The sequence below is a fragment of the Branchiostoma floridae genome, chromosome 1 (genome assembly GCF_000003815.2).
Source record: "Branchiostoma floridae strain S238N-H82 chromosome 1, Bfl_VNyyK, whole genome shotgun sequence".
NCBI classification, from domain to species: Eukaryota; Metazoa; Chordata; class Leptocardii; order Amphioxiformes; family Branchiostomatidae; genus Branchiostoma; species Branchiostoma floridae.
The window spans coordinates 21,235,620-21,262,710 of NC_049979.1; the positions used below are offsets into that span (position 1 = coordinate 21,235,620).

General features: G+C 39.9%; 4 protein-coding genes across 4 annotated transcripts in view; 3 read left to right on the forward strand and 1 right to left on the reverse strand.

Moving 5' to 3' along the window:
* Positions 1-14,357, forward strand: part of LOC118415264 (sushi, von Willebrand factor type A, EGF and pentraxin domain-containing protein 1-like) — a 34,257-nt gene extending 19,900 nt beyond the window's left edge. The window contains exons 27-42 of the mRNA XM_035819762.1: positions 283-453; positions 1,302-1,472; positions 2,109-2,279; positions 2,692-2,865; positions 3,248-3,421; positions 8,163-8,336; positions 8,737-8,907; positions 9,480-9,656; positions 10,003-10,173; positions 10,708-10,881; positions 11,229-11,399; positions 11,793-11,963; positions 12,553-12,723; positions 13,195-13,365; positions 13,599-13,772; positions 14,182-14,357. Of these exons, the coding sequence (XP_035675655.1) occupies positions 283-453; positions 1,302-1,472; positions 2,109-2,279; positions 2,692-2,865; positions 3,248-3,421; positions 8,163-8,336; positions 8,737-8,907; positions 9,480-9,656; positions 10,003-10,173; positions 10,708-10,881; positions 11,229-11,399; positions 11,793-11,963; positions 12,553-12,723; positions 13,195-13,365; positions 13,599-13,772; positions 14,182-14,357 (2,762 nt within the window). The remainder of the gene's footprint in view (positions 1-282; positions 454-1,301; positions 1,473-2,108; positions 2,280-2,691; positions 2,866-3,247; positions 3,422-8,162; positions 8,337-8,736; positions 8,908-9,479; positions 9,657-10,002; positions 10,174-10,707; positions 10,882-11,228; positions 11,400-11,792; positions 11,964-12,552; positions 12,724-13,194; positions 13,366-13,598; positions 13,773-14,181) is intronic.
* Positions 14,358-15,659: 1,302 nt separating this feature from the next.
* Positions 15,660-20,934, forward strand: LOC118415335 (signal peptide, CUB and EGF-like domain-containing protein 3). Its single transcript, XM_035819888.1, has 10 exons — positions 15,660-15,690; positions 15,865-16,116; positions 16,482-16,618; positions 16,945-17,123; positions 17,624-17,769; positions 18,453-18,614; positions 19,357-19,476; positions 19,835-19,945; positions 20,445-20,611; positions 20,899-20,934. The coding sequence occupies exons 1-10, from the start codon at positions 15,660-15,662 to the stop codon at positions 20,932-20,934; spliced, it is 1,341 nt and encodes a 446-aa protein (XP_035675781.1).
* LOC118416605 (hepatic lectin-like) lies at positions 20,791-22,482 on the forward strand. The gene is made up of 2 exons (XM_035821756.1): positions 20,791-21,291; positions 21,665-22,482. The coding sequence occupies exons 1-2, from the start codon at positions 21,012-21,014 to the stop codon at positions 21,775-21,777; spliced, it is 393 nt and encodes a 130-aa protein (XP_035677649.1). The 5' UTR covers positions 20,791-21,011; the 3' UTR covers positions 21,778-22,482.
* On the reverse strand, positions 21,873-25,167 carry LOC118416594 (transmembrane emp24 domain-containing protein 7-like). The gene is made up of 4 exons (XM_035821750.1): positions 24,933-25,167; positions 24,414-24,482; positions 23,715-23,966; positions 21,873-22,930 (listed from the first exon to the last, which is right to left on the reverse strand). The coding sequence occupies exons 1-4, from the start codon at positions 25,080-25,082 to the stop codon at positions 22,763-22,765; spliced, it is 639 nt and encodes a 212-aa protein (XP_035677643.1). The 5' UTR covers positions 25,083-25,167; the 3' UTR covers positions 21,873-22,762.
* Positions 25,168-27,091: the final 1,924 nt, after the last annotated feature.

Below are 27,091 nucleotides of genomic sequence, written 5' to 3' on the forward strand. Positions count from 1 at the left end.
TTTGTGTCCTTGGTGCCGATTGGATAGTAGTTATTCAGAGCAAGGATTCCCATTGTATCTGCAAAGCGATAGTTAAGATTTGGAAACATATTTGGTTCCCCCATTATAACAAGTGCTGTCCCTGTCCTTGGTGCTGATTGTCTGGAAGCAGCACATGGTTAGCCTTCTGAGATGCTGTTTGGCTGTCTTCATAGCAGTAAGTGGCATCCTTGTCCTTTCATCTCAGTGCTGGGCATCCCGAGGGCGATTCACTTTAACCACTAAACTTCCGTGCCCTTGCAGAACAAGTCTGCGGTCAGCTGCTACACCCAAGCCACGGCACGGTGTCAGGCGGCACTAACTATGGCGACCAGGTGACCTTCACATGTGATCCTGGGTACGAGATCTTTGGAAGTGTGACATTGACCTGTCTTGGGAATCAGCAGTGGAGCGGAGCTCCACCCGCATGTACAGGTGGGTACTCTTGTTTAAGATATCGTACACTGTACATGTATGTCTATAGGTCTGCAAACGTAACAAAACTTCAACTTTATTTAGGTTGCATTGTGGACACTAGGCAGCAGGCTGATATTGGGACCACAAACAGATATACAAAATGATATACAAAAATGAAAATATATTAAGTAGAATAAAATAGTTGTACATTAAAAACAAGTAAAGCTATGATAAATGCCACATAACAACATTGTAATGTTGTAATTATTGTTGTTTGCATCCGTCTGTCTCGGAAGACAATGGTAGGCAGACAGGGTGGGTAGAAGCGACCAGTCTGCACTTGGGTTTTTAAGGTGAAGGAGGGGTGGGCACTCGTCCACTGGCGCACTTAGTCCTACAGGGGCAACTGTATGCAACGTGTAAGATGCAGGTTTGTTGTTTGGAGTTTCCGTCTCCTAGGATGACTTCCGACCAAGGATGCAAGGGGTTCCTCCTACCCCTGACTCGTGTGTCATGGTGGGTGTCATGCCCGAACATGCACCTATGGCCTGTCACCACCACAAAGGCCTGTCACTGCCACTAGCCGCAGCTAGGTACTCATTCGAACCTGAGTCAAGTGAGGAAAATCGTGTAAAGTGCCTTTCCCAAGGGCACAAGATCGGTGACTCGGCAGCCGGATTCGAACTCAGGACCTCTTGGGACCAAGACCAATGCGCTGCCGCCACGCGGTTCCACTTAGTATACTTGTAATAGTTAGGTCCATGCAATTGCTCTATACCTCCCCAGTGTTTCACAAGTTGCTAGACGAGTATTTGTATTCCACTGAGTTTGGCTGACATTCTGTAATCCGTCTCTTTTGAAAACAGTGATAACATGCCCACCCCTTAGTCCGGTGAGCAACGGTCAGATGAATGGCGGCACCTCATACGGAGACCAGGTGACGATTGCATGCAATGTCGGGTACAGTCTCAGTGGGAGCCCCTCGCGTACCTGTATGGCGGACGGAACATGGTCAGGAGTCCAGCCAGTCTGCAACCGTAAGTGTAGTTACAATAGCTACAAGTCTGTTTCCTAGTTGTAAAGCACAGGAAGGGAAAAAGTAAGGTGCTTATGACATAAAACGGGGTAGGGAATTTCCCGAGAAGCCTCGTAACCCCTGCTTTGTCTATTGAGTCAGTGAAGTCAAGCTTGCCTAAGCTTGATGTTTCTAACTTAGGGAGAAGAGATGCTGCTACAGTTATCGCCATGGGCCGCTCTTCATCTTCATGTTGGTAACATCAGGCCCAACAAACTTGATTTAAAAAAATTCAGATTATATAAACCCCAAACACTGTCATTTAATCAAATCAACATACCATTTTTTATAACTTTTCACCAGCAAAAGTCTCCAGATTTTTGCCTCAAATCATGAATTGATTGTTTGGCAATTACGTCAATTTTAACACTGCAGGAAAACGTGCACATGTGTTATTTGCAGAAACATATTTTTGAGAACCATCCAACACTTAAACATTGTAATTAATAGTATCACTGTTGTGTGACAGTTACAAGAGACAATATGTATTACAATATTTGCTTGTACAGCTTTTCAGGTACATAAAATTTCTTTTCCTTGTTGCAGTCACCCTCCATTCTGTTAACATGATCTATTGTTAATCCTTTCCTATTTTCAGACATGAAGTGCCCTGACCTGGTAGCACCACAACACGGGTCTATGAATGGAGGAACAAGTATCGGCGACACTGTGACGTTCTCCTGTGATACTGGGTATGAGCTTGTTGGGACGTCTGACCAGACATGTGAAGTAACTCAAACTTGGAGCAATGCAACACCGACATGCACAAGTAAGTATAATTGACTATACATGGTAACATATTTTTGTTCGATTGGCATCCTTTTGATACCTGATTTTTTCTTAACCATCTTGTTGCCAAGCATTGCGTAGCATATATAAATTCAGGTAAAAAGATTGACCGAAAGCATGCTGAAGGATATGTGTTATGCAAATTAGCACGCTGGTGCTGTTTCTAAGATCGTTGTTAAATAAATATTTAAAAAAAGTGGCAAGTGCTGCAAATTGATATAGAGGGACCTGTTTCTTCATCTTTCAAAAAAATTTTTCTGGACATTTCTCATTGTATTAAAGCATAGTATGGCAAAATACAAAATTAATATCCTTTGATTACTGACAGTGTGTTCTTACTAGAATGACCCTGATTTCTTGAATGTTTTTTTTTTCATTCTTTTTATTATCAGGATTAGCATGCCAGAACCTGGACCCTCCCACCTACGGTACGATAAATGTAACCGGCAACCTGTATGGAGACACAGTGACATTTGACTGCGATGTCGGTTACCAGCTCATAGGCAGTCCAACATTGACCTGTCAGAGTGACCAGCAGTGGAATGCATCACCACCTTCCTGTGAAAGTAAGAAAGACTCCAATATATATATATATATTTATATATATATATATATATATATATATATATATATATATATATATATATATATATATATATATATATAGAGAGAGAGAGAGAGAGAGAGAGAGAGAGAGAGAGAAATAGTATCATGCTACCAGGTAAATACAAGATGTAATTTGCAAGCAACAAATGGGAAGTTGAAGTGTTGAAGTTCCCATAGACCCAGTATATCATAATAATGTAAGATATTTTTTTCCTGATGGTTCAATGGTTTCTCACAAGAACATTTCAGAAGAAGGAGTTTGAGATTGTTGTGTAATATCTCTCATATGAAGTACATATAGGTATGTACAGACTGACTTGTACTACTGGCTTTATCATCCAGGAATACAGTGCCCACCACTGACATCACCAGCATTTGGTTGGCACTTTCCTACCCAGTACTACTATGGGTACAAAGTGACATTCGAATGTGATACTGGGTTCAACGTCATAGGCAGCGCCACACTGACGTGCCAGGCTGACGGACAGTGGAGCGCAACAGAGCCTACATGTGAAAGTATGCAACACTTCTTATCTTTCATGGCAGTTGAAGTTGATGTTATAGCATTGTAAATCTAAAATATACAAAATGCCATTAGAAACAATTAATTAGATTGACTGGTATCCAACAAATTACATAGCCATGCTATTCATTATATATATATATATATATATATATATATATATATATATATATTAAGTATTGTTAGATAGAATGTTTGTGGAGGGATGATATATTGTACATAAAAAAATACGTTAAACATTTTCAACAGTGTATTGAAAACCTCTGTGTATTTTCTTAATCCTAATTGCAGCGATTTGTTGAAGATGCTAGCAACTTTTTTATATTTCAGCCATACCATAGGTATGGTGAAATATATTGTTATATTGCAATCCATACATAGTATGGGATTGCAATATATTGTTTTTGCTGAGTCTCTTCTCCTCCTGTCAAAATCTTCAAGTTGATTCAACTTTTTCATTTTTGGATCAAATGAGCTAAAATTTGGCAGGGTGGTAGAAATAGCAAATACCCCCAGGTGTTTGTTTCACTTTCTTCATAGAGGCCTTAGAATTTATGATATTTAGGGTTTTTGGTCATTTTTAGACCAATTATGTATATTTTGGGACCCTGTGCCCTGGTATTACAACCTAATGGCCTGAAATTTGGTACAGAGGTGCATTGGACATATGACCACAGGACCCCATCAACATTTTTGTCATAGATTACTTAGAAATTAGTTATTTTGGGGTGTTTTGGCCATTTTTTACTAAAAATGTATATCTTTGGCTTCTATGCCCTTGTATGGAAACCAAATGACCTGCAATTTAGTACATAGGTGCATTGGACATATGACAACAGGACCACATCAACGCTTTCGTTATCGATCATTTCAAAAATGAGTTATTTTGGGTTTTTCGGCCATTTTTGACTAAAAATGTTTATTTTTGGCTCCTATACCCTTGTATGAAAACCTAATGACCTGAAATTCGGCATGAAGGTGTGTCTGGTATGTGCCCACAGTACCTCATTTTCACTTTGGGCATACATTACCTTGAATTGTTGAATTTTGGGATTTTTTGCCATTTATGGACTAAAAATGTTAAGTTTTGGCTCCTGTGCCTATGTATGAAAACCAAATGGTCTGAAATTTGGTATGAAGGTGCGTACAGTATGTAGCCACAGGGCTCTATCCACACCTATGGTGTACATCAATCAAAAATTGTGAAATTTTGGAATTTTTGCCATTTTTGACAAAAATGTACATTTTTGCTTCCTGTGTCATGAGAAAGACAACTGATCTGGAATTTGGTGTTGGGGTAGCTTTAGCACTATAAATGGGAAATGGGCCACATAGACTGGTCCATTTTGCATAGATTGGGGTGTTCTGGAAGTGTCCTTTATTGTATGAAGATGGATTGCAATATGCTGTATTTGCTCCCAAGCAAATGCCGGCCTTTCTAGTATTCGTAATGTTTCTTCTTTCTTTCTCCTGTCAAATCTTCAGAACACGGTATCTCCGTTGTTCCTCAACCGAATGACTTGAAATTTGGCACAAGAGTAGAGTGGGCCAATACCCTCGGCCTTTTTTTTCATTTTTTCCATATCTGTCTCTTAAATGATTTTATTAAGGTTTTTTGGTCATCTTAAGACCAAAACTGTATATTTGGGCCCCCTGTACCCTGGTATTATAACCGAATGAGCTGAAATTTGGCACAGATGTGCCTTGATAAGTCCCCCATATAGATTCAATATCAGTTTTGGTGTACAGTGCAACAAAATGCTTATTTTTGCGATTTTTTGACCATTTTTTTTACCAAAAAAGGACACTTTTGGCTCCTGTACCTTGGTATTGCAACCGAATGAGCTGAAATTTGACACAGATGTGCCTTGATAATCCCTTCATATAAATTCAATAACACTTTTGGTGTACAGTGCAACAAAATGCTTATTTTTGCGATTTTTGGCCAATTTTTGACCAAAAAAGGACACTTTTGGTTCCTGTACCCTGGTATTACAATTAAATGACCTGAAATTTGGTATAGATAGGCATTAGATACTTTTAAGAAGATTCAAGTAAAATTTTTGACATAAACAACTTTAAAATGATTAATTTTGGCACTTTTCTGAGGGGAAATTTGTTTTCTTTTGGCCTCCTGACGTGACCTTCCGTGACCCCACACAGAGCCACACCTGTGCGCGTCAGCCGGAGAGTTAATTGAATCAAAGACCTAGCCAATCAGCGAAGAGGAGGCCAAAGGCTAATTAATTTTCATAAGCGGGGCCTCATGATCCCGTATATAGCAGTGTTCCCGCCAGGGGGAGCAAAGCCCGCCTAAGGCTCTCGCATTTTAGACTATTCAGAAGGCTTTATATTGTATCAGTTCTTAGGGGCATATCTATGATAATCGCAGCAGTCACTTAACTTCTCTTCAGGAGTTTAGCGTAACACTGTTTCAGGTCAAACCGTCAAAGGCAACTAAAAACAAACTTTAACGTTACTGAGTTCAACAGTACTTATAACTTGTTATCCGAAGTTGAAACGCTAGCGATGGTATTTTCTCTGCGCTGTTAGCTCCGTGCGACTGTTGTTGACGGTCTTATAACGGTATATTTTGCACCCCTGTACCCTGGTATGAGTAACATTTGGTATAGATAGGCATAATATAGTTGGTAAAATGATCCAAGTAAAATTTTTGGCATAAAGTACTGTAAAAGGCTTAATTACAGCACTTTTTTTAGGGGAAATTGGTTTTCTTTCGTTCTCCATGCCGTGACCTTTCGGACGTTCACCCCACAGAGCCGACATCTGCACCTGCGTCTAGCCGGCAGGAAGAGTTAATTCAATTAATGGTTCAGCCAATCAGCGAAGAGGAAAGCGAAGGCTAATTAATATTCATAAGCGGGACCACACAATACGTTAACTTGAAGACTCAGGCCGTACAGACTTCTCGCCAGGATTTTTTCAAAGCGTCGGACAGGGGTCCGGGGGCCGCCGAATGTCCCTGGCGGGGTCCAGGGGCAGGGCCACTGTGGGGGGGACCCAGGTGGGCGAAGCCCCCCCGGAAGCTCTTGCATTTTAGGCTATTGAGAAGGCTTCTTTTATCAGTTTTTTTAGGGCCATATCTACGATAATCGTAGCAGTCACTTACTTCTCTTCAGCAGTTTGACTTTAAAATATTTCGGGTCAAAGCTTCAAAGACAACTAAAACCTCATAAACAACAAACTTTACTTAGCTCAACAGTATACAAAAATATTGTACGGGTTGCCATCCTTAGTTGAAGCGCTTATTTATAGCGCTAGTATCTTCGCTGCGCCGTTAGCCGCCGTGCGACTTTTGTTGACGGTCTGATATCCCTACGTCGCCGCCTCGCTGATATTCCCACGGACATGTTTCAAAAAAAAATACCCAGCAAAAAACGCTGTTCTGCGTCAAATTCTATTCTATAAAACTCAGTGTTACAGTCTAAATATTTTGTAGAAGCACCGCTGTAGGAAAGAAGGTCCAAGCAATGTAAAACATCACGTAGCATGAAGTTCGCTGTCAACTGGCACACAGCACATGACTGTTTGAAACTCTAAGTCTAATCAACAGCCGTGTTTGATTGATAGCCGGCGGTCCTATGATGAAGTCGGCGAAAGGTGCGTTAGTTAGAAAATCTGCGTTTAGTTTTGATACGTAATTATAAGTTAGACAGTGGCGAGAATGATTATTTTCTCATCAATATTTCTCTTCAGAATTATTTGAACTTAATTGTACATCTAAACAATTGGCTTACCTGTGCAATGTTTATATGATTAATGATCAGTGTACTGAAATCATGTGTAACGTATGGCTCCTAGTCAATAGATCAGCATTTTCTCTATAGTGACCACCTGTCTATAGTGGCCACATTTCCTAGTGCTGTTGTTGTTTGGCATAAACTTTGAACATTTAAATTGTAAGTAACTTTAAACTGCCAGAGTTTCAGCCCAATAAAACACTCTCAGCGCCAGGGTATGAACAGACTGACCAGACAGACGAAAATAAATCCTCGAACAAGGTTCAATCGTATCTTCCGGGTCTGGCAGGAAGTTGTTAAACTAAAATAAGAATAGGCTCGATGGTTGATTGCACGCTCCTACAGTACCTGCACCTGCTTGATAATTATTAAATCGTATGCCCTACTTGAATAAAAAAAGTTCATTGCAATAATAAATGTACCCACATCACAAGGAGCTTATACTTTTTTAAACTTACACTTAGTTATCGTACTGAAAATTGTTAATGACATTACATGAAGTCATTCAACAATTTTCAGTCATGATGAAAATTTTCTGAATGGAAGGTGTGATTATTGTCATTTTCTGAAAAATAGAAGCAAGCTCTGTTTTTACCTGGAGTCAATTCACAATACCAGTCCACTTTGGGGGATAATGTACTGTTAAGAGGATGTTCCATTTTTGCGCAGGGGTGATTTGGAACAGTCCAATGTTACGTGGGAAGGGGTATGGCTGAAATATGCTGTATTTGCTCTTAAGCAAATGTCGGCCTTTCTAGTTTGTATCATTTTCCCTAATCATTATTGAATAATTGTTGATAAGTCTTTAATTCTTATAAGATGATGTTGGTATCAACAATCCAGCAATAAAAACTCTCCTGAAATAGTTACAGATTTATGCAATACCTTTCTCGTTTACAAACACAGCGATGTCATTGGTTATGAGACTAGAGTAACTTGTGTGTCAGACTTTTATGTACTTTTCTGTCAAAAGGAATCCAGTGCCCTCCACTCAGTCCTATATCAAATGGTCAGATGAGTGGAGGCGGCAGCTTCTTTAATGACCGGGTGACCTTTGTGTGCGACTCTGGCTACGATCTCCATGGAAGCGACAGACGAATATGTCTATCAGACGGCACATGGTCGGGCATCCAGCCTGTTTGTAACCGTGAGTGACATTCACCTAATTCTTTTCTGCAAATGATCATCTAGTAACATAAAATACAACTCAGTATAGTCAATTCCACCTGAGGTACATGCTCAACTGTAGGTTGGAGTGCATGATCGCCCAAATTTTGTAAGTCATCCTTTTATGTTAAAATTTTTATGTGACCGAAGAAAACAGACATTTCAATGCAAAAAGCACCACGAGTTGAGAAACATTGATTCTTATGTTTGAATCCAGTTTTGAAATGTTTGACAGTGGTGCAAGCATCACACGTGGATTTTGCACCATTCCGTGAAATTAAAGATTCGTCCGGAACAGTAATATTGTACATTATCACAGACATAATACATGATATGAAGTAGAGAGGAACATCTTGATTCACACAGGCTTCTTTTCACAGGCACCGAGTGTCCTGATCTGGCTGCACCAGCTAATGGCTATGTAACATTGGGAACATTCTATGGCGACACAGCGACGTACAGCTGCCAAATTGGGTATGAAATCGATGGCGTTGCAGTCAGGACATGCCAGGCTGATAAAACTTGGCGTGGGATGGAGCCGACCTGCACCAGTAAGCAACTCTGTTCCGTTGTTGCTGCTCATGAACATAAAGATGACTTTTTCTGACTTCAGCATTTTACAATTCTCATAGTTCATCACCTAAGATTGTTATAATGGCATTTTGTCAGTATTATGACAATTCAACTCTAGACCTGAGTTTAGTGAACAACTGGATGAATTTGAAACAAATGCTTACCTGATGCATTCTGCATACCTAATATACTCCTGCATTTTAAAACTCATTGTGTTTTCTCCTGTCACCATTGCACAGTGAAACAGACCACTCTCTTGAATAAAGAGACTCTTTTTACACAATCATTGTTTTATTCATACCGACGTTTCGGTGATCGTCTGCCACCTTCTTCAGGGCAATTCTGACTGGTTCACATTGTAATGCCGGACAGGTGTTGCTGCTCACAATGTACAGTACAATGTGAACCAGTCAGAATTGCCCTGAAGAGGGTGACAGACGGTCACCGAAACGTCTGCATGAATGAAACAATGGTTGTTTAAAAAGATCCTCTTTATTCAGTGACGTACTAACCTGATGAAACTATTCACAGACCACTCTCTGTATTTCAGGAAAGGAATGTCCGCTTTTGGATCCTCCAACCAATGGCGGAATATATGGGAATAATGATAACCTGTATGGAGACGTAGTCACTTTCTACTGCCAAACTGGGTTTGAGCTGATTGGAGGCCCAACACTGACCTGTCAGAGTGATCAACAGTGGAGTGGGGCACAACCATACTGTCAAAGTATGGAAATAAGTTTCTGTGGAATACAATCTAGGCGAATGCAAAATTCAGAGTAGACTCTGCACATAGTTTGGTGGTGATTGAAACAAAAGTAGAAAGTTTGCCACCACCTTGAAAATCTTGAAATAGACTGGACTGCTTGGTTTATGTATGTTGTCTGGTAGTGTACCATATTATTTGGAATACCGATTAGTTAGAAGGCTTCGGGCATGCATGTATATGAATAAAGAGTTTTATTTGCTTTCAATTGATACCATTTCGTCTGCTTGGCATAATTTGGTTAGATGGTTCCCACCACTTGATTAAGATCATTAAGATAGACAAGTCACCTTAATTTTCCACACAGAAAAAGAATGCCCACCGCTACAAGCACCAACCAATGGTTTGACGTCTGGATCCTTTTCCGTTGGGAGCCAGTTGACCTTCACATGTGATCCTGGTTATATGCTCAATGACAATGCAACACTGTCCTGCTTGGACACACAGGTGTGGAGTGGAACCCCACCTACTTGTGACCGTAAGTGTATTCACCTTCAAATCACTTGTGCTTTACTCTGCAAGATCATAGTACACTTACTACAGATTCTTCATGACTTAAATCTATGAGAAGTCTGGTTACAGTGACCTAACAAATGTCCATTCTTACTTGAAATTTTACAGCTACAAGGCTTAGTGTCATGCTTTCAAATATGTAATCTTGCACGGATTGTTTTCACATTAAATTGATTTAAAATATTAGTATCTAAATTTTTGATATATCAATTATGTAAGGTATCACTCTCAATGGTTAGTTCTGTCACTAGCATACTCATGGCAGAATCATTAAGTCCAACCTTGGTATGGCAAACAAAATCTAAGTAATATTGCTATTCTTTAGTTGATGCAGCATTGTGTCAAAATTCAGGCCTTTTTGAGGTGGCCTCTTGGTCCATTCCAATTTCCAGTTCACTTTAAATCAGATTGATGATCTTTTTCAAAACTGACCGAGTGCATGATGATCAGGAACTGGGTTTTTAAGAAGATTTCGTGTTCTTGCTGTTTCTACAATCAGCAATAACCTGTCCTGCTCTGAGCCCACCATCCAATGGCCAGATGAATGGCAACAGTAACTTGTATGGAGACCAAGCAAGTTTTGCATGTGACCTTGGCTTTGAGCTGAATGGGAGTCCCTCACTCTTCTGTCAGCAAGATGGAACCTGGTCAGGAGCCCAGCCAGTTTGCAATGGTACGTTAATGTCTGTCTATTACATAAGTAAGTAAACTAAACTTGAGTAGAATGCATCTACAGATTATAGGGGAATAGACTCAATGTGTATTTTGCTTTTTTGATATCACAGTGACTCATTACAAGGGAATGATTTAACAGCAGATCATCAAGTTTCGGGCAATGTCTCAAGCCGGTTGTTGTCTCCAAAGTCAAAATTGAAGGTTTTCCTAGCTATGGAATGATACAAATGTTATGGACGGCCATGTATCTATTTCACATGCATTTGGGGAATTCACATGACTGAAGGATGTATCATCAAACCATCAGAAATTTCCTTTGATCGTTAATCTTGATCTTGCTCCTAGCCTTGCAGTGTCCAACTCTGACTGCACCTGCCCATGGGACCGTGGCTGGTGGGTCGTCATTTGGTGAGACTGCCACGTACTCCTGTGATGCTGGGTACGAGGTGGTGGGAACTTCCACCAGGTTGTGCCAACCTAGCAGGACATGGAGCGGAAATGAACCAACTTGTGAAAGTAAGGAATTTAGTCATAGACATGTCATAGACTAGGTATACGTGCACCCTTTCAATGCTTTTAGAAATCGAACTGCCATCCTTAAACTCAAAAGGGTGACTACAGTAAAGAAATACCATATTTACGTCTTCCATGTCCATTCTCAGAAGCAGTGATTAGTTGCAGTTAATTGCTACATCTTTAGAAAATTAATATTGGCACACTTTCTTTTGGAATATAGAATACATGGAGTACTTTAGACCAGACTGAATGTAGACTGTAGTAGCTTTTTGATAGCTATAAGCTTCTTGAACCTTTGGCAAACTTGATGAATGTAGCCTAGGAAGACTTGATTAAATTACACTAAGTCCTATAAAAGTTTAAATTCGTGTATATAAACTAATATCATCACAGAAATATCATGTGCAAGTCTGGACGCTCCTCTTAATGGTGGGATCAGTGGGTTCAACCAGTATGGAGATACGGTGACGTTTGACTGTAGCATTGGGTTTGAGCTGGTGGGCGACCAGACAAGAATCTGTCAGAGTGACCAGCAGTGGAGTGGAACACAACCCCACTGTCAAAGTAGGTCAAAATGAATGCTCTTGACTTCTGGATCAAAGTTGTTACTGCATAATTCCAAAAAAGAAAACTTTGACAAACACAAATTTTTGACTGTCCAACTACAGTCATTGTCAAGAAAGTACAATCAATTGTTTTAGTGAGGTCCCCTTAATATGCATATTGAACACGACTCAGTGAACAGTGGATTACTAGTTGCAGAAAGTCTAAAATAGATACCGTCCCTTGTCTATTAAGGGATGGTTATAAAGTTCTGATGTAGATATGCTTCTTTTATTCCTCTTGCAAAATAAGTCTTCTATGTCCATCTATGATCCTCTACAACATTGATCCAGAATGCCTTCTACCAAGTCAGAGGAATGCTCTCACTTATTTAGCAATTTTGGTCTGAATCCTAAGATTCTGAAATGATAATCATTCGTCTGTTTATTGTAAACTGCCCGTAAGCAATTTAGCAGTCTAACAATTACGCATGCCCATGTTATGTAATTCTGTGTACAAAATCACAAAGAAAATTGAGTGTACTGCAGCAAAGCAAGTAGAAATGCTGTCTGGTAAAAGACTGAGTATAAAACATTTGTTGACCCATTAGGACTGAAGTGTCCACAGCTGGGTATGATCACAAATGGTGACTTCACCGGTGGTCTGCATTATGGTGACTATGCCTCTTTCATGTGCAATGCTGGGTATGAACTTCAGGGTAATAACAGTGCAGTTTGCATGGAAAACGGACAATGGAGCAATCCAGCACCTTTATGCATAGGTAGGCAGCTACAATTACTCATCAATATATATATATATAGTCTAGTATTTACATGAACTCTCGTGATTCTTATGCCACTACAAAAACGTTGTCAAATCCAGAATCAGTAGATCCCAGAGATATGCACATCAGACATCCGTCATTTCAATGGCATGGGTTCAAATCCCACTGCTGCCACCATGTTGTGCCCTGATGTCTGGAAATCCCTAACAAGACCTTGATAACATAGTTTATAATACAGCAGACCTAGTGGAATCTCAAGAGGTGACATCGTTTAGTCAAGATGAGGGTACTTTAAAGATTCTGTATGAATTTATTAATCCATTTTCTTCTACAGAGGAATCATAATTCAAGTGTCAAATAACAAGACAACCAAAATAAATTTAATCTTTCGCGTCTTATTTTCCAGAAAATTGCCTATCATTTCATGACACTCACAATGTTAAACTGTACATTTCTCCTACCCTTCAGCAAAGGAATGTCCTCCCCTAACAGCCCCACAAGATGGTACCATGGCTGGGACCTTTTTCGTGGGCGACAGGGTGACTTTCTCCTGCAAGACTGGCTTTAACTTGGTGGGCAACACCGTTATAGTGTGCAAGGAGACTCTTACATGGAGCGGTACTACACCAAACTGTGAAAGTAAGTTTTGATGTTCGTGGTATCACAGAAGAGTAAGACTTTTAACAAGTTACTTTTAGATAGTCTTTTTGGCATTAATCTGCAATTGAAAAAATTAGAACTGTAAAAATAGATTCTCTTTTTCAACGAATATTAAAGTAAGAATTTGAAGTCCATTGTTCTGCATAAAACCTTGTGTATTTTTGCTTTGTCAATCTAAACTAAGGTTCTTCTTTTTTTTCCTTGAAATAAAGGTGTTACTTGTCCCTCACTTCTTGCCCCGGTCTATGGGTTTGTAAGAGCCCCAGGGAATACTTATGGTGATACAGTGACCATTTCATGTGAAACTGGATATGAGCTCATTGGTGACAGCATCAGGACATGTGAAGCCAGCGGACTGTGGAGTGGCTCCGCCCCTCTTTGTCAAAGTGAGACATTTATTATGACGTTCCATAACATTTTTGTGTTGAGGGAGATACCTATGTAGCACTCTTACTAAAACCCAAATAAGCAGGCATTAACATATAATGTTGTACTGTAAGGGCAGGAAAAAAATCTAATCGTATTGGTAACAGGTCACACATTGTATTTTGCAAATTGTAGACTTAATGTCATTTTATGAATACAAATTCATTTAAGAGTTATGAAATTAAACTTAATTCTAGTTCACCTAACTCGATGTAATGTACCGGATCAAGTTTACTTGTTATTCAGAAATATCCAGAATTGGTTCAAGATGTATTCTCGCGATGTATCTCAGCAGCGGTGTAAATGTTGTTATTTTCATTCCCTTGCTTTCTCTATGAAAAGTTAACAATTTGTCTTCTCTGTCAACAGGGAAATGCTGTAGTGCACTGTACATTCCATTTGGTGATTATGCGGGAACCACCTGCTACAACGACACCATTACCTTCAACTGTGATCCTGGTTATGAAGTGTTTGGAGCCACAAAGACAACGTGTGATGAGACTGGTCAATGGGACACCGCAGTCCCCCAGTGTCAAAGTAAGTAAGCAGTCCAGTGTGTCGAGAGGCTCAAGATGTTGAGATTTATTCTCTTTTAACTCTTCAAAGAGTTTTGGTGCTATGAAAAAGTGATTTTTTTGTGAGAGTGTGCTGTTACAGACTGTTGCATGATTAGTTGTCTGTTTCCATTTTTTCTAAACCTCAAATTTTGCATGAGACATGGTCTGCATCGCCAAGGTATTTTTTTAAACATCACTCTTGTTTTACATTTTGCCCAGAGTTGTGCTGTGACAGTTCTCTGGTGATTCCAAATGGCCAGTTGACTACTCCACACGGCAACTGTTTCAATGCCGTGGGTCAGGTGGAATGCTCAATTGGCTACACAGTAAATGGAAATAACCTCCTCTACTGCAATGCAAGTGGACAATGGGAAGGACAGATGCCCCAATGTGAACGTAAGACACATGTATAACATTATGATCATCATGTTATTAACCCCAGTGTACTTTGAAATGGGGTTCATATCAACTTGTGCATTATATTCAATAGATAACTACAATTACATTACAGTGGTATAATGCATTGTATGTGATTCCGTAGTGCCTTTGTTGATTTTTTATAGTCACAATCACAAAGCAGTCAGAACATTAATCTTTTCCTGACGAAAAAGCAGATGACAAAAATCAGCCTAAACACACTTTTTGATTGTATGGAGACAAAGTTAAAGAAAAGTTCAGCATAAACAATTTCAATTCTAAGTTAATTTTCATGACTTTATCCACTGCTACATTTCTTTTCAAATGTTGGCCTTTTCTCTCCATCTCACAGTGAAGTGCTGTGGAGATCCAGGATCCATCAGAGATGGCGCAGTAAGCTTTACGGGGGAGTGCTCTGGGGATGTTGCAACCTACTCATGTAACAGTGGATTCTCTCTCGTTGGCAACGCATCCTACACATGTTCTCCCAGTGGTGACTGGGGACCATCGCCTTATTGCCAACGTGAGGAAAATAATCATCATTTTCACAAGGAACTCACTCATAGATCAACACAATTCTAAATTCCTCTTCAAACCCATGTATGACCTTTTCTCTGAAAGTCGTTTCATTGCTAAGAATCAGGATTTACAGTGTGGAAGGGCTGAGGACAACTTAGTTGGAACTGTGTACCCGATTGAAATTTTTCTCTGCTTGGTTTTGGGATCTTTCTATGTCAGGAAGGCTCTATAATATTTGAAAAGCTTGAGGCTTGAAGTCAACTGGGATGTAGTAAGTGTTAAGTGTTAATTTCAGCTTATGAGTTCTTAAAGGTTATTTTTCACTTGTGCTTAACTTCAGATAACTTTCTTGTGATGATTCAGGCCTTGCCAAATCTCGTACTATGTAGGTTATTAAGTTATCAAATTCTAGATCAATTGTAACATTGTAGTTTTGAAAGCTTAAAGATTTATTGTTCTGAACAAACATTCGTCTTTAATAAATTTGGCAAACATCATTACATAGAGGTAGCAATTTGTGGCATCACCAATCATGCTTACTGTGCTCATCCCTTTTCAGCTGATAACCTGTGTGACAAAAGTACTCTGTCTCAGCCGCATGAAGGCACCAAGATCTGCTTCACCAGCCCACAGGGGGCGGAAATGGTGGAGTTCTGTCAGATGCACTGCAACCCTGGGAAGGAGTACTCCAACCATAACGAAGCAATGTACGAATGTAGTGCTGCAACAGGCTGGCTGTGGCAGGTCCGTCACTATAGGCCTGGTGGCATGAGTGTCTTCATGTCTGTCAATGTTGGAGTGTGTTCTTCTGGTAAGTATGGCAAATGCAGTGAAAATTTGTACTAAACGCAATAGATGTGTAAGCTGTATTAGGTTTTCATGATTAGTAGCTTTGTACACATAAGTGACACTGATTACACTCAAAACAATAATTTTCTATATCAAAGGAGGCTGATCTACTAGAATCTGTATTGAGAGTATGGTGAATGGTGATCACCAATGATGCAATATCCTTGATACACATTATTCAGAAATGTCCCTAACGCATTACGTTAAATTCAAATCTCAATTCAAATATACTTCATCTTGACATTGATTTAGACTTGTTTTGTCCAAAATCATGAAAGATTGAAACAATGAATAAAAAGTCTGACTTGTCCTTTTTTTCTTCCCCAGCGTTAATTGACCCGTTTGCTGCGGTGGTTGCCAGTGGTCTGACCATCACCATGTCGGGACCTGTTGACATGGCAGCTATAGAGACAGAGATGAAGGACTACCTCATCGACTATAATCTCTGTACTCTCCCATGTCAGGTGCGTTTTCAATCCCGCAGAATCTGTCATGTGCCCTCCTCCCCATAGTGCACTGGCTAAGCAAATTATAGAATTATAGAATCATTGCATCTGATGCAGATCATATTCTGCCAAGTACCCTGAGATCGCCATTTTATCTTGAGAATGCCACAATAACAGTACATATTATCGGTCTTAAACATCTGAAGTGGGCATATCTGCTGTGTAGTAAATCTTTTTAATTTGAATTGCAATGTGTCCCTTTTTAATGTGTCAAACGTATTGGAATTATGACTAATAAAATAATTTCAGATTTGGTCTCTATGTAACATACTGACACTTTTCAGGTTGGCAACATTGACCTGCAAATTGATCCTTTGGCAAGAGTTGGGCCATGGGCAAAGAATGCAAGATCCAACAGCCGTGTCTTGATGTCGATCCAACTGTTCTCCTATGCAGATGAAAGCCTCATCACCCCAACTAACACAGTTCAAATGGAGTGGGTTCGACTGGCTGGAGAACTCAGGTACTGCTTTTGTACTTGGTGATTTAGCAATATCTCTGACATCTGAAGTCCAGTGGTTTAGTCAGACACTGTTTCTGGAGCTAAAGGTCAGAAGGTTGAATCTTGGCAGTTGTTGTTCACCCTGATAAATTTTATCACAGGTCTTTGGACATCGAGACTTTAATGGTTCCCTACCAATTGTACTTGTTAAAAAAACTGGGGGCATGCCCTGGTACAATGAATCTGTATCATAAACTATACAAATTGTCTGTCTATCCTGTTACAACCAGGCAAACATGTGATCTTCTATGAGCTAAACTGGCTTGAGATCATTTCCTTTCTATTCCATGAGACTTTTGTTTTTCTGACAACTTTTAAAGCATTTGCTTACTACTCCTTGATCATGGACTACTGCAGATTATTAATGTATGACAACTTCTAATATGGGAGGATGAATACTCAATATGCTGCAGCCTAAAATCATTCCCGATATAATTCTATCTTTTGTGGGTTTGCTTTAGGGAGGTGCTGACAACTCTGGAGCAACCAGGCGGGATCGGTCTGACAGTCCAGGGGGTGGATATGGTGCTCCATGCTGAAAACATGCAGATCTCCCCTCCCAGTCTGGGATGTCAGCAGGGAGAAATACTCGAAGGCATTCAATGTAGTATGTATCATTGAGTTGTTTCTTTTTACTTAATGTAACACGTAACATTTACATTACTAACAATGAACTAACATTGATTAAGCAGTACAGCATAAATGTAATATTGCATTGCATTGGATTCACTAAAAAATTAGACAACTAACCTCCATAAAACAACAATTAAACAAAATTACATGACTGTAATATTCCATTCCATTGGAGTCACTGCAAATTTTCAAAAGAAACTCCCACCTTGAAATTGGAGTTTTTTTCTACAAAGATACCCAGATTTATTAACACCTACAGAGTTTATAATACGAATAGTGGGACACAGTACTAGCTTGGCTTACAGTACAGCCAGGCTTTTATTCTATATATTTATTGATGCTGAGGTTCCTTTTTGTCTCACAACTAAAAGTACTTACCAGAAGTTCTACTACATTCCGAGAGCAATGATGAATGCAGGGAAATAAATGCTCCTCACCACTAGTTGGCACTGCAGAAAGAAGAATGCCGGCTCAAACATGACCCACTGAATTTTATCACAAAAGTTGACCTGTTGACTAATGAACCATTTCTTCAAGATTGCAAATAATTTTGATATAACACTTAAAGTTACACTGGCAATGCACAGGATCAAGCCATTGTTGGTTGCATTATAAAAAAAAAACTCTAATATTGTAAATTTTGTTTTATTATTTCAGGACAGTGTGGCCCAGGCACATACTATGACGTGTATGAGAGCGACTGTCGCCCGTGTCCGTACGCCACTTACCAGGATGAGCCAGCACAAACTGAGTGCAAACCATGTAAGGAGGGGACCACGACTCCCGGGATGAGTGCCCGCAACTCCACAGAATGTCAAGGTACCGTCAATCTTGAAATATTCATAGTGCTTTCATTATTTCAGTTTTCATGGTGCCTTACCATCACACCACCACTACATGATTGTTTTAAAAGCAAACTTTGAATACCACAAGAAATTAAATCCCATGAAAATAAATGATTTTTACAGTATTCATCTTGTTTTTTAGCTTTCACTAAAGTTGCATCATGTTAGATTTTAAGGAAACTTTAGACTTGAATAAACCGGTCTACAAAAACAAACCCCAAGAAGACTTTGTTGAACAAGATTACTATTAGTTAACCAGTAATGGTTGTTACCAATCAGAATTAACAAACTTGTGTATTGATGTTTAAAACTAACATGTTTTCGTATGCACCGTTTTTCAGCTTGAAATGTTTCTAGGCTTGAAAGGTTTCCAACCCAGACAGTTTCCTGCGTTTTCTTCCTTGTTACAATAAAGAATTCTAATTGTGGATGCTTTCAGCACCAAGGACAGGTCCATGTGTTGAAATTGGCTATATGAAAAATGAAGCTATTTCAAAGCCTGTCTCACTACTTGAATCAAAATTCTAAGGTTTGACATAAATTAGTACCTTATAGTCAACAGATCATCATAAAAGATTTCAGAACCAAGGACAGGTCTAGATGTTGAAATTGACAATTCAAAATTTGACTCTGATTTAATTCTAGGCCTTATTACATGAAGCAAAATTAGAACTATTGACAGTGTATTGTTTTGTCTTCACCTTGCTGCTGTCTAGCTTTTGCTGAGTGTAACTGTGGCATCCATCCCTGCAAGCTGACCGATTCAGCAGGATACGTCTGTGATTGTCTGGATGGATACCAAGAGGAGGATAACGCAGGGGAATTACTATGCAAAGGTGCATTATCTATCACTCACTGTACATGTATTCTATATTTCTTACATGCCAACATGGCAACATGTTCTTAGTAAATTTGCATACTTTTTTCCATAACAATTGTTTATTATTGTTACACACAAAACAACATCATAGTTTGAAGTCCCCAAGTATTGTTGATAGAAGCAACTTCCAAGTATGTAAAAATCTGTTGCAGTACTAGCTTTACCATACAAATAATAATGGTAAAAATGTTTGATTGACATGGAGACATGTTGTCTTCATATTTCATCATTTTGAAATTATGTAAGCCCCAGGTTTCTTTCTACTAGAAAAGGAATTAGCCCTGTCAAAAATTGTTTTCCTATGTCGTGTACAGACATTGATGAGTGTATGCAGCCAGACATTTGTCCCAACGCTGCATGCTACAACCGCCCAGGGACCTACTCCTGCCAATGCTTACCAGGATTTGAGGAGCCCAACTGTATTGGTAGGTATCATTTTAGATTGTTGCGTTGGTAAATATCCAAAATCGATTCCTTCAAAAGCCACTGGTCCGCCAGATGATTTGCTTTTCTGGAAGTTCCAGATGCACGCCTTTTCACCCTCTCACAAACCTTCGGTACCTCCATCTTCGGGTACATCCGGGTACTTTTGAGCCAGTGTACCTCCGGGGTACATCCGGGTACTTTTGTGACGCAATCATGACGTCAATCAATAGGAAATACCACCATTACACCAGACATACCACAGCATATCTAGTGAGATGCATGGAAAGCAAAGTTATCGAGATTTGACTATTTGTACATTTTTCTGTATTGTGCAAGATTTTCTTTATATTCCCAAATTATAGAGAGTAATCAACTATTTCCAATCTATTTTCTATTTCTAATCCATTGTTGCAAAGTGCTTTGTTTTGTTGGCTCTTAGTCTTCATTTTTGTCAATGTATCTTTATTACATGCAATGATTGATCATTTTGGCCCACAGATATCGATGAGTGTCAGTATGTGGGTTTCTGCCCAAACAACTCCCAATGTACCAACACACCGGGCAGCTACAACTGCACCTGTCTACCTGGACATTACGGACCCAACTGTGAAGGCAAACACAACTTTATATACCTCTCACTGACAATATTCATACCAAAAATTGAAGTATTAATTTTTTTATCCAGTTACATTGCAGAGTTGCACTGGAAGAGTACTGTTTTGTGCTGTGATTCAATTTTTTACCCAGACTATCCTGCAGGGGCTGTATAGCTTTCAGAATACAGCATACTAGTTTAAGAATCATTGAAAAATATGAACTGCAAATGCACCATGCAATGTATCATATATCTATTTCACAGAGTCACGTATTTTAAGTGTTTTCGTGTATTTTCCCTGGTATTGTAATATGCTGTTACAATATCATGTTGTACTACACATTTATAATGCTTCAGTTCAAGAAATGGCTGGAAACTGGATTGACAGTCTGATATAATTACACTTTTTTTTAACAAATTCAATGATAAACACTCATTGTATTATAGAAATTTTGACTGGTAACCTTTGAATGACTATAATCTTTGCAGAGTGTACACCATTCCAGGGTAAATGCTACTCCGTGTCAGAAACCCCCGGATCATATGACCAGGCCAAGCAGGAGTGTAACGACAGGGGCGGGATTCTGGCGGTCATCAAGGACCAGATGACCCAAGACTTCCTCCTGCAGCTCCTGTCAGTAGACAACAAAGACGCCTGGATTGGACTGGCCGATGAGCAGGACACTGGACAGTGGCAGTGGAGTGATGGAACTACCCTTGACAGTAACGCCTACACTTCTTGGGCCAATGGTGAGTTTGATATCTATCAACAACCATTAAAACATTCAATCACACGTCATCATTATGCCCTAAGGGCGGTTTTTAAGAAATCTTAGTCGATAAAATCCCTTAATAAGAACTTAGAATTCACCATCTTGATGAAGCTTCTATATCAAATTATCATAAAGATCCGATAGAATTTCGAGAGTTTGTGACTGATTTATTTTCAAATATGTATTCGTGATCTCTGCTATCTTGGCCTTATTTTAATGTCTATTTAGAATAAGAAAATACAGTAGTTATCAATAGATGAAAAGTAGAAGCTACATGTATATGAAATGATAGTTTGGGTAACATATTCAGCATTTAACAAGGCAGTTTCTTAATTACTCTTTTTGCGCAGACGAGCCCAACGGTAATGGAAACTGTATCCACCTCTGGCCACCTGTCGGATTCCACTGGGATGACATGGGATGTTCCAGCACCACCTACCACATCTGCCAGTTCACTTTCTAGCCTGGCATGTTGCAACACCGACCAATTGAACATTTTGAGAGGCAGTACAATCGTGCTTTGAATAGCACTAAAATGTTGAAGAAATATATCATTTTTACACATCAATCTTATAATCATATTTTGCAAGTCATTATTAGTGACTCATAATGACGAACATCTACTTCTTCAGTGTGTTAGCGTTCACACTATTTACAATAATCATTATGTATGTTGATAGCCCTGAATTATTGAGGCATAGGTGAAAAGAATTGTTGTGTTTCCAGTTACTCAACCAACTCTAACAAAATGTTTCAAGCCTAGCTCTTTTGGGGGGTAGTTTGCGGGCAAAAGAAGTCTGACACGTGAGTTATGAAAACATTGTAGAGTTTTCTAACAAGCTCTCATGTCTGTTTCCCGTAATTGAAAAGTGATACAAACAGATCTATCATTCCAAGGTTTATATGGGCACCTAGTTTATGTAGATGGCCGAGATCTACAAAGGAAAGAGAGAATTCGTTCCTGCCTACCCTTAATCGGAAACACAACTTCTTTTCGAGGCCTAAGCACATTCTTCACAAAATTAAGAAATGTCTATTTTGTTCTTGTGTTTTTGTGATGTAATTGTTAATCAAATTTCAGAACACACCGTGGATTATATTTGGATACAGTAATGTCATATAGAAGTTGTTTCGCCTCTGCTTTGCAATAAACTAGCTTATGAGCTTGGATTTGCTGTGTTTTCTGTGGAACCTAAGATAGACAAGTTCAAAGCTTTAAAACATTCTATTCAAGAGTTACATTGATAGCAAATAAAAGGCATTCTGCTGAAAGAATGCTATACATTGCAACTATGAAATCCAATGAATAAAGAATCCTAAAGTTTCACATAAGTTTAGATACATAAATATCTTTAGGTAGACGGTACGTGATCAATTGCCAAACTAAAGATTAAAAACCTTTCATATGTAAGATTTACAATACTTATTCAGTAGTATTCTAAATAACGTCAGGGTTTCCTTGTGGGTGTTCTGTCCGTGAAGAATGTTTTCAGGATGACCACTTGCCCCATCCCAGTGACAAGTATGATCCCAGTCTGGAATATAGACCACCACAGCACACCGACGCCCAACTGCTCCGCGTTCCCTCTTCCAATGGCCTCTTTTAGACGGTAATCCTGATGTTATAAACAAATTATAAAGCATTCTTGATTGTGAAGAAATATTTGAAGTATGACACAAACGAGGTACAGAAATCAAATTTCGTATCATTGAACGAGGAATATACAAAATCCACGAAAATTGGAATGTTTTTCTTAGCTTTACAGCTATTTTTCGTTTTCAATATCCAAATTTGACCTATTTGTTTTGCACTTAAAAAAACAATAAATACATGACAATGAATTATAAAAAAACATAACAGTGCAGACCTACACATCATCATACCTGTTATATACACCACTCCTTTACTGTTACTGTTGCTTTGAGAATGTTCATGCAATTAGCCTTCGGGCATCATTTTGCAAATGAATGATAAGTACCAGCTGCTGTCGTCATATTGCGTGGACAGCTGGTGTCTTTTGAAATATATGCTCGTCTGCCTGGCAAATTGACAGAATACTAGAAATTTCTGAAATTTGGTGACATAGTATGCATCGACATGACGCACTTTTCGTCATATTGATCATGCCAGGAACTTAAAAAATATAAAAGAATGCAATGTTCGTTCACATACAATAAAAAAGACAATAGTCATATAATTAAACACAACGGAAATATAGGCACAATATTCCTTTGCAATAGCCACAGGCTAGTTGTGCAGCCCTGGTCGTGCGTGCTGAACAGCCAAACCAATGAATAAATAAAGATCACTTAAAATCTATCGCAATTGTTAGTTCTGTCAGTTATACGATACTCATTATGAAAAAGATCCAGATTGACTGAAAATTAGAAATGATTTACCCTTTGTAGATTTACGACGCTCTCTATTTTCCTGTTGATGTTTTCACACAGCACTTCGGTAAGCGTCGGCACGGCTTGGTGTTTTACGCCGATCTTTGCCGACAGGGTCTCGGGATAGTCCGGAGACAGGTGGAAGTAGATGACCTTGTGTGAAATGGTGGAGAACTCGTTGCTAAAGCAGAAGTTGAACTGTCCACGTGACGTCTCTATGCGGAATTTGTCCCATTTTTTCTTCTGCCCCATGTACATCATCTGCAATGAAGGGCGGAGCACTCTGTCAAACTAGCCTAATCGTATAAACGGTGTTTTTTCCGTCGTCTCTTGCGCGACCATGTACTATGATAGCACTGGTAGACAATAAAAGACGTCTACGCCCCTAAGGTATAGCCAAAAATTATAGCCATTAAGTATTGTGGCTACAATATGATACAAAAGCAATGGTGAATGTGCAAAACGTCTTGATAAACCGTGCTTCCCTTCGCAGTCGGTTTGTTTACTAAGATGTAATGAATTTTGAAAGTATAGAAATGCGACAGAAACGGGGCATAGAATTATCCAAAAGTGGCACATAAATCAGTCATTTTATGAGGAATTGTGTTCATCGGCATGCTTTTATAATTTGTCTAGGATATGATGACTGCAGACTTAAGGGCAGATTAGGATTGTCGACGATATCACGAAACAAAAAGAGCAGCTTACTTTGCCATTGGGCGATAACACCTTCATGTCGACGTCAAGGTTACCGCCCCGAACGACCTTGTACTCCACCTGTCAATGTTATGAGATATATTGTCACGAATGCGAACGTCTGTTAAAATAATACTACAAATAATTCTTAAGACAAACAAAAGCCATGTGTACTTTAACACTTCGTTCGGTTTCTTACAGGGAGGCGTAATTAAGTACCCAATCTACTTAGTGTACACAAGACAATTACTATAAACAACTTATGATTATACTCGGCTCATTTTGGTAGACGTCTAAAAAGATTTTTTGGGTACGTTTCTACATAAATGTACCTGACGTATTCACATATGCTAAATCTCGTAATGGGTTTTGTGAGAGCACACTTGTGTATACTATATCAACTTGAATCAAGACATGAACTAAAAACTTTCTTAATAAACGTTGTAAATCAATTATCTAAAATACACAACGCCAGACTACAAAACTATTCTCCTTCTGTAAATTATCTAAAAAAAAAGCTGACCTACTCACGTTATGTTTGATGGGTTTGGTGATGTTTTCTGAGAAGCACATTTCCTCTCGATCTGCCAACTCGAAGGTAAGTGTCGCGCCGTGTGCCGAACTCATCATGGCCGCAATAACAGGGACCGAATACAGGACAATCATCGATACTGAATCCATCCTACAACGTCACCTTAATAGCGTTCACGTCTATAATAAATTCTTGTATAGAGAAACGAAATACAACCTGCTCGTCAGAAAGCTTCTAGTGAGATGTATGTTTGCGACGTGGCTGTTAACCGGATTTTACCCGGCGCGCTTTGTCTCGGAATCTTTAATCCCTGAGGCGGTGTGGATGGACCTATTACCGGCCCACAAACTGTCACCACAACTGCGTCAGCTGGACCGTCAGCCTGGACGTAATGCTTCCTCTGTAATATTCACGTTGTTATTATCGAAACACTATGCAAAATCGCACCGAAAACAAGCGTGTGATAGTTTAAAATTTGATAGGTGTTTCAATGCAAAATGTGACAATGCAAAGTCCCATGCTGTAGTATATTATTTTTCTAAGGGAATACGTGTACATTTTACGTATTCATTTTCCTTTTTCTTGGTATGATTAGATAATCATTTTCACTGTTTTCAGCTTTTGTGAATGCTGGACTGAGAGACAGTAAACCAAATTAGAGGGCAATTTGACACAGGGAAGCTAAGTTCGATATAAAATCGGACCGCCACCCGGTAACAAACAGACGCCGTGACCTACCCGTGCGGTACACCGAGGGGTACCCCGGTATCCGGCAGTCTGTGGCTTCCTACCCGGCCGGGGCTACATCCGCCGCGGCATGCGGTGCAATTGGGATCAAACCTTATTATATCTAGCCTTATATTTGGAGTGACTGAGTCAACAAGTAATTGCTGGAATATATCTATCATAATTTACATAACTTTGAGTCACTTGCGTGTATGCATAACACCATGTGTCATGAATGAAAATATAAGCAGTGCAGACGTCTCGGACCAGCTTTCCACTGGATCATTGCCAGAGCTCAGTATAGGACAGGTTAAACTCCAACTCAGAAAGCTCAACCCACGCAAAGCTACCGGAGACGACCACATTCCGACATGGATTCTGACTACTTTCCACGAGGAACTTGCTCCTGTGCTATGTAACATCTACAACTCCTGTCTGCAACAGGGCATATTCCCTGAACAATGGAAGTCGGAGTTGGTCGTTCCAGTACCGAAGACATCTAAACCCAAGGGGCCTGAAGAATACAGAAGGATCTCCCTTACCAGCTGTCTGGGTAAAGTACTGGAATCGTTTGTCCGTGTGCTGTTACAGAGAGACACTGACCACCTGATCCATGGCTCCCAACATGGCTTCAGGCCGGGGAGATCAACGGTGTCGGCCCTCAACCACATTACGCAAACCTGGCACGACGCGCTCAACAGTAAGCCGAAAATGGATGTACATGTGTCATTCATCGACTTTAGCCGGGCGTTTGACACAATTGACCACGGCAGTCTTCTGCATAGCTTGGCAAAGATGGGGGTGAGACGGGACCTGTGGTGTTGCTTGCGCAGTTACCTGAGTGACCGTGTACAGCGTGTCAGGTGGGGTTCGTGTATCTCCTCGCCACGCCCAGTACTCGCCGGAACCCCTCAGGGTGGGATCATCTCGCCATCTCTGTTTGTCCTGGCCATGAACAGTCTTGACAAAGGCATCCCGATCAGTGTAGTCCCAGTTAAGTACGCTGATGACCTGACAAACACAGAACTTCTCATGGGATCGCTACCAGGCCAAATGCAACTTGCCATCAATGAAGTTGACTCTTGGGCGAAGTCCTACAGTATGGCAGCTAATGTGAAAAAGACCAAAGACATGGTGGTCAGCTGTCGTAAGGAGGCAGTGAACCCCCCTCCACTTACTTTGAACGGGGAGAACGTAGAGCGTGTGCGGAGGTTCAAACTCCTTGGAGTGATAGTCAGCGACGACTTGTCCTGGGGCCCACACATTGAGTACATGTTGTCGAAAGTCAGCCCCAGGATTCACTACCTGCGACTGTCCAAACGAGCCGGGCTTCCAGCAGACGTACTTCTCCAGATCTACAAGACATTCATCCGCCCAGTACTGGAGTACGGCTCACCGGTGTGGGGAGGTCTACCCCGCGGTCTGGCTGAAG

Bases quoted from the DNA above. Each gene is read 5' to 3' on its own strand.
- LOC118416594 (XM_035821750.1), bottom strand. From the start codon at position 25,082: ATGGATTCAGTATCGATGATTGTCCTGTATTCGGTCCCTGTTATTGCG. The intron at 24,483-24,932 runs GTGAGTAGGTCA...TAACATTGACAG, and splicing joins CCAAACCCATCAAACATAAC to GTGGAGTACAAGGTCGTTCG. The intron at 22,931-23,714 runs GTAAATCATTTC...TTATAACATCAG, and splicing joins GCGTCGTAAATCTACAAAGG to GATTACCGTCTAAAAGAGGC.
- LOC118416605 (XM_035821756.1), top strand. From the start codon at position 21,012: ATGACTATAATCTTTGCAGAGTGTACACCATTCCAGGGTAAATGCTAC. The intron at 21,292-21,664 runs GTGAGTTTGATA...CTTTTTGCGCAG, and splicing joins CTACACTTCTTGGGCCAATG to ACGAGCCCAACGGTAATGGA.
- LOC118415335 (XM_035819888.1), top strand. From the start codon at position 15,660: ATGATTCAGGCCTTGCCAAATCTCGTACTAT. The intron at 16,117-16,481 runs GTAAGTATGGCA...TTTCTTCCCCAG, and splicing joins TGTTGGAGTGTGTTCTTCTG to CGTTAATTGACCCGTTTGCT. The intron at 20,612-20,898 runs GTATTAATTTTT...ATAATGCTTCAG, and splicing joins TATTCATACCAAAAATTGAA to TTCAAGAAATGGCTGGAAAC.